The sequence below is a fragment of the Centruroides sculpturatus genome, unplaced genomic scaffold (genome assembly GCF_000671375.1).
Source record: "Centruroides sculpturatus isolate CEXI.00-Female unplaced genomic scaffold, Cexi_2.0 scaffold136, whole genome shotgun sequence".
Classification (NCBI taxonomy): domain Eukaryota; kingdom Metazoa; phylum Arthropoda; class Arachnida; order Scorpiones; family Buthidae; genus Centruroides; species Centruroides sculpturatus.
This window is the reverse complement of record NW_019384534.1, coordinates 931,602-941,637: the sequence shown is the minus strand read 5'-3', so window position 1 is coordinate 941,637 and position 10,036 is coordinate 931,602. Positions and strand designations below refer to the sequence as shown.

The window sequence follows — 10,036 nt, the reverse complement described above, 5'->3', positions numbered from 1 at the left end:
TCCGCATCTCTGTTGTTCATACAACTCTCTTTGAGGGATTGTGCAAATATTTCAATGGTCTCAACTGTTCTAAGCTTGCTATTGTCAGACCACAGTGTACCTGAAGATGGTCTATTAAGAAAGCTGAAAACATTTGTATGCAGTGTGTAAACGGCTAGAAACAAGTGAGAAAGGTTTTGTCTTAGTTAAATTCTTGTCACAGTTAGTAGTGTGAATTATATATGTATTAAAGTAAGAACAATATCTTTTTTACTTGAACTTCGTTTAGATCCAAGTATGTTTTTGGTAGATCTTGGTTGCTTGCTGTTCTCTTTACTATATGTATTTTCTTATCATAAGGTTGCCATTGAGAACAAATCACACAGGAACACTTTTAGTGGAAAAAGGTCGCTTTATTGATAGGAAAGGATATGCATTTTGGGCTTAATGCCCCTCTTCAGTCCTATTATAACAGATTTATCAGCAAAATTATTACAGTTACAGATTTACTGATTGTATTGAAATATTTAGGATATGCTTACAAAGGTTTATACAGTAAAACATAATTACCTAAGATTATAGTGACAGTTAGAAAAACATGACTCTTGAGAAGACATAGGTGAAAAAAAGAGAAAGAAAGGGGAGCTAAAATTCTTTTAGTTCCACCCTTATACAAATTAGAACAGTATAAAACAGTATAACAACATATACTAGAATAAAAAGGGGGTAAACTTAAATAAAAAGTTAAGTACATAATTAAGAGGTGGAATTTTTATAAAATTAATAAGGGAATACCTGTAGGGTGTGAAATAATTCCAATGAAATGTACAAAAAACATAGACCAGATAGGAGAGGTTAAAAAGATGTGAGTATTTCCTGTATTGTACACTGAATGTTTGGTATGTTGACCTACACAGTGGGATACGATGGAGGGAGATAGTTCTGTACATCTTAATGGGCTTTGCTACTTAGTTAGGAATGGCTGCCAGATGTCATTGATGACTGCACCTGTATTTAGGTTCATTCTGATTGTTACTATCACTAGCAGAGCATTAAAAACCCATATAAAAGAACATATAAGAGCGGTGAAGTATGATCTCATCAATTCAGCAGTCACCGCTCATTGCAACCAAGCTGGCTACGAGATCTCACTCAACAGCATCAAAATTTTTAAAAAAAGAAAAACAATATTATTAAAAGAAAATTTTATGAATACATTGAAATTATTAAAACAAATGAAATATACAACGAATCTATATATAGGTTCATTCTGTATATATTATAATATAAGCCTTTGATTGTGTGTCAGTATATCTAATGGTATGCCTAAAATGCCCACTAGGGGTGCCCTAGCGATGATTTTAAATTAATAATAAATTATTATTATTTGTGACACCAGAATGGCACTGTTGCTTGGCTAGAATGCCTTTCCCGTGGGGGAGAAAGTTAATTAATTAATTAATTGATTGATTACCCTCTCCTGTGGGGGGGCAATCCTTAACCCCTCTCCCATAGGGAATAAATTTCCTTTCTCATGGGGAGGGGATTCCCCCAGGGAATGGGAAAACATTTCCCATTGATATGAATTTATTATTATTTACAGTAAATTAAAATATATTAAACGGAATTTATTATTAAATGAATATAACAAATAATGAAAAGGAATACTGTAGATTGTCACACTAATTTAAATTATGTAGATGCCCAGAAGGTAATATTTGTAAAAATAATTTGTAAAGAATGCCCTCTAGAGGGCATCCCAGGCTACTAGTCCTAAATATTTCAATACAATCGGTATATCTGTAACTCTGTAATAAATTTGCTGATAAATTTGTTATAATAGGAGTGAAGAGGGGCATTAAGCTTGAAATTCTTTCATATCAATAAATTAACCTTTTTCTTCACTAAAAATGTTTGTGTCAACAGCAACCTTATGCTAAGAAAATACATGTCTTTGGCAGTTTGTTTTTAGGTTGTTTCGGGAAAAATTTATCAACTTTTTCAAGTGTTTTAGTCTGTTTTTGAGTTTTGAACCAAAGAGATCTAAGAATTAATTATATTTATAATAATAAATTATGGAATTTTTATTTTGTACAAAGTAAAAAGTAAAAGTTGACATTTTTACTTTACAAAACAAAAACCAAAACATTCTCATTCAACTTCTTTAATGGTAAGGCACAATTTATTCTGTTGTAGCTTACATAAACTAAGCTGAATTTTTGTGAAAATTCTACAGGTTTTTCCTTTTTTCCTTTTTCTTTATTGCAGTAAACAGCATGGCACAAAAACATAAAAAATAAACATTTTAGCAGTATGAGATACCCTTAACCTTATTAAAAACATCACTCTTCGCGGTGCATTTGGAACAACCAATGCTTAATAAAACAAATTGTTTCGATAGCACAATTTGCCAACTAATCCTATAAACTTGCCTTAGATGTTTAGGAAGTTATCAGTAATTACAGACATATGTTAAAAAAAATTTGTATAGGTTATATTTGAGTTGCATTTTGACCAGCACCATTCTATTTAAGGTTTAAATTTTGAAATTTTCTAAATGTTCGATTATTTTATCAATTTTTTTTTAGTTTGCTGCTGTTCTATGGATATGGAGTGATTTTAACCAAAAATGTATTTTTATTTTTAAAGTTTAGTGACATATAGAACTTAAAACTTAAATATAAATTTTAGTTTATCAAATTTAAAATCAAGAATAATTTTAAGTAATTATGGAAGATGTGACCATATTTAGAATTAATTTTGATGTTGTTAAATTAACAGATCGACCCATCTCTCATTGGAGGAATGGTGGTCAGCATCGGAGATAAATACATCGACATGTCGATGGCCACAAAGATTAAAAACTATACGAATCTAATCAAGCAGAGCGTCTAGAATTTCCAAAAAATTAAAATGTAATTTCTGCGTCGCTGCTTCGTAGTAAGTGACAAATGTGATTTAGACTTGGAAGGATTGTATTTACTGTGTTTAAAAGGAAAAATAAAGTCGAATAGTAGTAGCGTTTAATAAGGTTTAACTTTCGTGTCTTTGAAATTCATCGAAAAGGGTTTGTATGACATCACTTCTGGAGTGAATTGTTTATCCAAATTCTACAATTATTACAATACTCAACCACATACTAAAGTTTATTTAGTATTAGAACCTCTTGAGTGGTTTGACCTAAATATATTGTGTTCTCCCTCACTATTTAGCTGAGCCTATTGAATTTAGCCAAATCCACGATGGGTCATCTTAGAGCTCAAATTAAGTAACACAAAAGTCACCCTGCAAATGTACCTTATTTTAAATATGAAAGACTAAATTGTAGAAAACAATAATCGAGAGTTTCTCTGTTTAGCTAATTCAATATGGTGTTAGATCTTTCTTAGAAAGACTACGGTTTGACATAAAGTAGTAGCTACCAAGCATATCAAAACGACTCCATGACATTTAAAATCGTCATTGTATGTACTGTACGTACATCATGCTTGTCTCGTNGTATATGTGTTAATGTATATAAATTGTCAATTTTTTGAGAAAAATAGAAGAAAAAAATCAGTATTAAAAACATTTGGCAAGAGCTTTGCCTTATTTTCAATGTTAGGTAGTGCATGCTCGTTTGTTTGTTTTGTTAAATGCTAAGTTTTTCCATTGACTTAACATGAATGAGAGATATCAGGGTAGACCTTTTGACTACCTTGATATCTCTCATTCAAGGTTAAATTTTAAAATTTTGCCCTGCCAAGACACACCATTTTATTACTTCTATAAATGTGTAAAATTTTGTTCAAGTTGGTCGAGTCATTACCTTGCAAAATGTGTTTTGGTGACTTGTTGGTTTAAGTTGCTGACAAGGAAGCTTGCTTGATATAATTTTATGTTAATAATCAAATAATACAGTTAGACTAATTAGCCATATTATAGTCCAGTAAGAATCTGGCTATACTATTTGATTATTAATTAATAGCTACTTTCCTCTGAAATTTCTCCTCTAAATTTCTTTGCCCTCCAATTTTGTGTATTCTCTGCATTTATACGAAAGGAATATTGTTCCCTTTGTACATGTATTAGCATTTGTGTGTAATGAAAATTTTTTCTGCTTAAAAGTATTTGAATGTGCTGTTTGCATATGAATAATTGCAGTTTAAAATTAATAGGAGTTTAAATATATTTACAGCAATTGCTCACTAAGGATGTCAAATTAGCAGAATTTATCTCTAATCCTCTCATTAAGAAGTTTATCAAACGGGGTAAGTTTTTTTTCTTTTATTATTAAAATTTCCTTTGGTAAGTTGTGGAATAAATGATCTTTCAATGATTTATGTAGATCAACTAACAGATGCTTTGAAAAAACAGAATTTCAGCAATTTGACTATTAATTTTATCTGTAAGTATACAAAAATATTTTATTATTTTTCCTAAATGCTGTATATCAAGGTTCCTCCCTCTGTGCATAATTGCAGTGTATGCAAAACAATATATATAGTTGAATAATTAGTTACATTAAACTCAATGTACTGTACATCAAATATCTCCATATCTGATGTATATTATCTTTCTTTCCCTGCAGGCATTAAGAGGGCCTTTTTACTTCCGGCTGTTATGTACATAAGGAATTTATTGGAATTGTGTCAAATTTGACCCTCTAAGGTTTTTTGCAAATCTCCTTGTTTTGAGACCTTCCGAATCCAAAAATGGCAAAAAAAAATTCTGCGCATATGTGTGTGTTGGTGTCTATTTCACTTAATATCTCAGGATGGGGAAAAGATTAAGAAATGAAATTTGGCCAGGTGGCTTGTATATAGTGACATTGATGCTATTAAATTTTGGCAGTGAAAGGTCGAGAGGGTGGGGAGATAGATAGGGTAATGTATCTTGAGAAAAGTAGGACTTAATGCAGATTGTACTTGTAATTAACATTTACACTTTTTTTTAAAATTCATCCCTACCCTTAAAATTCAGCTTTTTGCCATTTTATAGTAATCAAAAATATAAAAGTTATTTTCTAAATAAGATCTCATAACAGCTGGGAAAGTTATGCAACTCTTTGTTAGATTTTTAATCATGCCCATTGTGGGTTTAGTCAGATCCATGATGGGTGAATGGGTGGTAAACTTAATTTTGTTTGTATTTATTATAAAAATTTTTCTTAATATCTTTTAATTCATTTTCTCTTAATCTAATTTCATTTATTTTTTAATTTTAGTAATTAAAATTCTCTTAATAAATTTTAAAAAATAAATAATGCATAAAATTTACTGTATACTTTGTTGTTGCAGCCGTCTTGGCAGAAAATGCCAGACTTCGTAACTTGAAAGGTGTACTAGACACCTTTGCCAATATAATGAGTGCATATCGGGGAGAACTACTCTGCGAAGTGATTACGGCAAAGGCAAGTTTTGAGAATTTTTTTTCTAGCCAATTGGATTTATCATTTAAAATGTGTTTAAGAGAATTTTTTTAATGTATAAATTCATTTTGCAGCGTTTGGAAGATGCACAATTAAAGGAATTGGAAACAGCATTACAAGGATTTTTGAAAAAGGGTGAAAAGATCATTCTTAACACAAAGGTTTTTATTTTTGTGTTAATTTAGTTTAATATGCATTTAATATATTTTTATGAATTTTCTAAAAAATTTTGATTTTTAATTTTATTGTCAATTTGTTATTTGGTGAACTCAGATCAAGAGGGAACCAAGTCCAGCTTTTGATGTTAGAGCCTTGGACACATTCTCAAAAAGTCTGCATTCTAAGTTGAATTTGTTGTTACATCCTAGGCCCAGAAAGAGAAACAAAAAAGAAAATATGCGAAATAGTGTGTAAAAGTTTTCATTATCCCAAAATTAGAATTTAATGACATGGATCATTCTCACTCTCATTATTTAAAGATACATCATCATGATTTTTCAGTTCTAAATAAAATTCACACACTTACGCTTTACATTTAATGTTTTTGGAATCGGAATATGCCGTTACATTTGATGTCAAATTGGAAAATTTCTTCTGACAAAGAGCAAGTTGTTGCATAGTAGTCATTATCTGTATGCAAATTAATTATACCATATGCATTGGTAATTGTATAGCTGTTGGAATCCAAATTTTTAGTCAAATTTATTTGTTTAAAACATCTTCGAAAAGATTACATTATGGTGCAAAACTGAAACAAAAGTATATTTTCTGTTGTTGCAGATTGAGGATGCAGAAAAGTTTATTATTGATCTTACAATTGATGGTGTTTTCAAATCAAAGATACATAGTAATGGAATTCTTCGAGAGCCAAAGATTAGAAATACTTAAAAATGTATTGATAGTTCTGGCGACTTTGACATTTACCATTACAAATTTGCCATAACAAGAACCGACCTCAATTTGTGTGGGAAATTCTTGTCACTTCTATGCATTTGGAGCTAGAACTATTTAAAATGACTAAGACAAAACTTTTCTCACTTGTTTCTAGCCATTTACACACTGCGTACAAATGTTTTTGGCCTTCTTAATAGCCTTCTTCAGGTACACTGTGGTCTGTTAGAACATCAGTTGGTAGATATTCAAACGGTGTCAGTGTTTACATAGGTTTCGTCTTACCAGTGATGTCATCATTGATGATAAGGTTTAGAAGAAACTAAGGGCATTAAATTTTCTTTTGATATAAAATATAAGGTGTGCTGACAGTACTTGATGGGATAATTGCTAAAGTTGGGGAAAATAAAATTGGAAAATGAACGCGCTAAGTAAAGAAGATGCACTAGAGACAGTAACAGGCTTGCCTGCCTAGATAGGGGGTTACCAGGGAGTGACATCATAGTTGATAATGGAGTATAGACGATTTGAATGTCATTAATTAACCTATGATACAATAAGAAAAGATGTGCAAATGACTATAGATGGGAAAGGTGCTATACTTGGAAAGCAGAATTGGAAAATAAATGCGACAAGTAAAAAAAACGCGTTGCAAGAGGTTTGGTGAGGGTGGGTTGGTCTATTTAGGTTAAGGGGTTATCAAAGAGTGATTTCCATGTGGAGGAGAGCGAATCCGCATCTCTGTTGTTCATACAACTCTCTTTGAGGGATTGTGCAAATATTTCAATGGTCTCAACTGTTCTAAGCTTGCTATTGTCAGACCACAGTGTACCTGAAGATGGTCTATTAAGAAAGCTGAAAACATTTGTATGCAGTGTGTAAACGGCTAGAAACAAGTGAGAAAGGTTTTGTCTTAGTTAAATTCTTGTCACAGTTAGTAGTGTGAATTATATATGTATTAAAGTAAGAACAATATCTTTTTTACTTGAACTTCGTTTAGATCCAAGTATGTTTTTGGTAGATTTTGGTTGCTTGCTGTTCTCTTTACTATATGTATTTTCTTATCATAAGGTTGCCATTGAGAACAAATCGCACAGGAACACTTTTAGTGGAAAAAGGTCGGTTTATTGATAGGAAAGGATATGCATTTTGGACTTAATGCCCCTCTTCAGTCCTATTATAACAGATTTATCAGCAAAATTATTACAGTTACAGATTTACCGATTGTATTGAAATATTTAGGATATGCTTACAAAGGTTTATACAGTAAAACATAATTACCTAAGATTATAGTGACAGTTAGAAAAACATGACTCTTGAGAAGACATAGGTGAAAAAAAGAGAAAGAAAGGGGAGCTAAAATTCTTTTAGTTCCACCCTTATACACATTAGAACAGTATAACAACATATACTAGAATAAAAAGGGGGTAAACTTAAATAAAAAGTTAAGTACATAATTAAGAGGTGGAATTTTTATAAAATTAATAAGGGAATACCTGTAGGGTGTGAAATAATTCCAATGAAATGTACAAAAAACATAGACCAGATAGGAGAGGTTAAAAAGATGTGAGTATTTCCTGTATTGTACACTGAATGTTTGGTATGTTGACCTACACAGTGGGATACGATGGAGGGAGATAGTTCTGTACATCTTAATGGGCTTTGCTACTTAGTTAGGAATGGCTGCCAGATGTCATTGATGACTGCACCTGTATTTAGGTTCATTCTGATTGTTACTATCACTAGCAGAGCATTAAAAACCCATATAAAAGAACATATAAGAGCGGTGAAGTATGATCTCATCAATTCAGCAGTCACCGCTCATTGCAACCAAGCTGGCTACGAGATCTCACTCAACAGCATCAAAATTTTTAAAAAAAGAAAAACAATATTATTAAAAGAAAATTTTATGAATACATTGAAATTATTAAAACAAATGAAATATACAACGAATCTATATATAGGTTCATTCTGTATATATTATAATATAAGCCTTTGATTGTGTGTCAGTATATCTAATGGTATGCCTAAAATGCCCACTAGGGGTGCCCTAGCGATGATTTTAAATTAATAATAAATTATTATTATTTGTGACACCAGAATGGCACTGTTGCTTGGCTAGAATGCCTTTCCCGTGGGGAGAGAGTTAATTAATTAATTGATTGATTACCCTCTCCTGTGGGGGGCAATCCTTAACCCCTCTCCCATAGGGAATAAATTTCCCTTCTCATGGGGAGGGGATTCCCCCAGGAAAGGGGAAAAACATTTCCCATTGATATGAATTTATTATTATTTACAGTAAATTAAAATATATTAAACGGAATTTATTATTAAACGAATATAACAAATAATGAAAAAAGGAACACTGTAGTTTTGGTTTGAAAAAAGGAATATTGTAGTTTTGGTTGAATAATGAAAAGGAATACTGTAGATTGTCACACTAATTTAAATTATGTGGACGCCCAGAAGGTAATATTTTAAAAAATAATTTGTAAAGAACGCCCTCTAGAGGGCATCCCAGGCTACTAGTCCTAAATATTTCAATACAATCGGTATATCTGTAACTCTGTAATAAATTTGCTGATAAATTTGTTATAATAGGACTGAAGGGGAGCATTAAGCCTGAAATTCTTTCATATTAATAAATTAACCTTTTTTTTCACTAAAAATGTTTGTGTGATTTGTCGTCAACAGCAACCTTATGCTAAGAAAATACATGTCTTTGGCAGTTTTTTTAGGTTGTTTCGAGAAAAATTTATCAACTTTTTCAAGTGTTTTAGTCTGTTTTTGAGTTTTGAACCAAAGAGATCTAAGAATTGATTTTATTTATAATAAATTAAATTATGGAATTTTTATTTTGTACAAAGTAAAAAGTAAAAGTTGACATTTTTACTTCACAAAACAAAAACCAAAACATTCTCATTCAACTTCTTTAATGGTAAGCCACAATTTATTCTGTTGTAGCTTACATAAACTAAGCTGAATTGTTGTGAAAATTCTACAGGTTTTTCCTTTTTTCCTTTTTCTTTATTGCAGTAAACAGCATGGCACAAAAACATAAAAAGTAAACATTTTAGCAGTATGAGATACCCTTAACCTTATTAAAAACATCACTCTTTGCAGTGCATTTGGAACAACCAATGCTTAATAAAACAAATTGTTTCGATAGCACAATTTGCCAACTAATCCTATAAACTTGCCTTAGATGTTTAGGAAGTTATCAGTAATTACAGACATATGTTAAAAAAAATTTGTATAGGTTACATTTGAGTTGCATTTTGACCAGCACCATTCTAGTTAAGGTTTAAATTTTGAAATTTTCTAAATGTTCGATTTCAGTCGACCCCTATAGGATCATAGATACGTTCCATTCTTTAGGAATCTGATTTCTTACGAGTCCTTCCAATCACAGCCCGACATGTATGAAGTTTACGGACTACGGCTGATTGAAAGGTTTTCTTCCATAAAATTAATCGATTCTAGACTAATCCGACTCAACATTTCCAAAATACGTATATTTTTTTGGAAATAATCTGTATAAACTACACTATAAACAAAAAAATTGTAGGATTACTTACCGAGTGTGCACCATTCAACATTGCCATTGCTCAGGCTTGTTTTCGTCGCGGAACAGTTCAGCAAACAGCGGCCGATTTCTAATAACTTATTTTTCTGCGAAAACTTCGTTGAACTTTGGAGACATCATTAATATAAATAATTTTAATCGCCGTTGAATAAGAAATGTTTCTTTCACAA

The 10,036-nt window shown here is 31.3% G+C and overlaps 1 protein-coding gene across 1 annotated transcript in view; it reads left to right on the top strand.

The window, feature by feature from the left end:
- Positions 1-5,605, top strand: part of LOC111623147 (ATP synthase subunit O, mitochondrial-like) — a gene marked incomplete at its 5' end in the record, with an annotated part of 17,087 nt that extends 11,482 nt beyond the window's left edge. The window contains 4 exons of the mRNA XM_023365631.1: positions 4,157-4,229; positions 4,307-4,366; positions 5,259-5,371; positions 5,464-5,605. Coding sequence (XP_023221399.1) covers positions 4,157-4,229; positions 4,307-4,366; positions 5,259-5,371; positions 5,464-5,574 — 357 coding nt within the window. The remainder of the gene's footprint in view (positions 1-4,156; positions 4,230-4,306; positions 4,367-5,258; positions 5,372-5,463) is intronic.
- Positions 5,606-10,036: the final 4,431 nt, after the last annotated feature.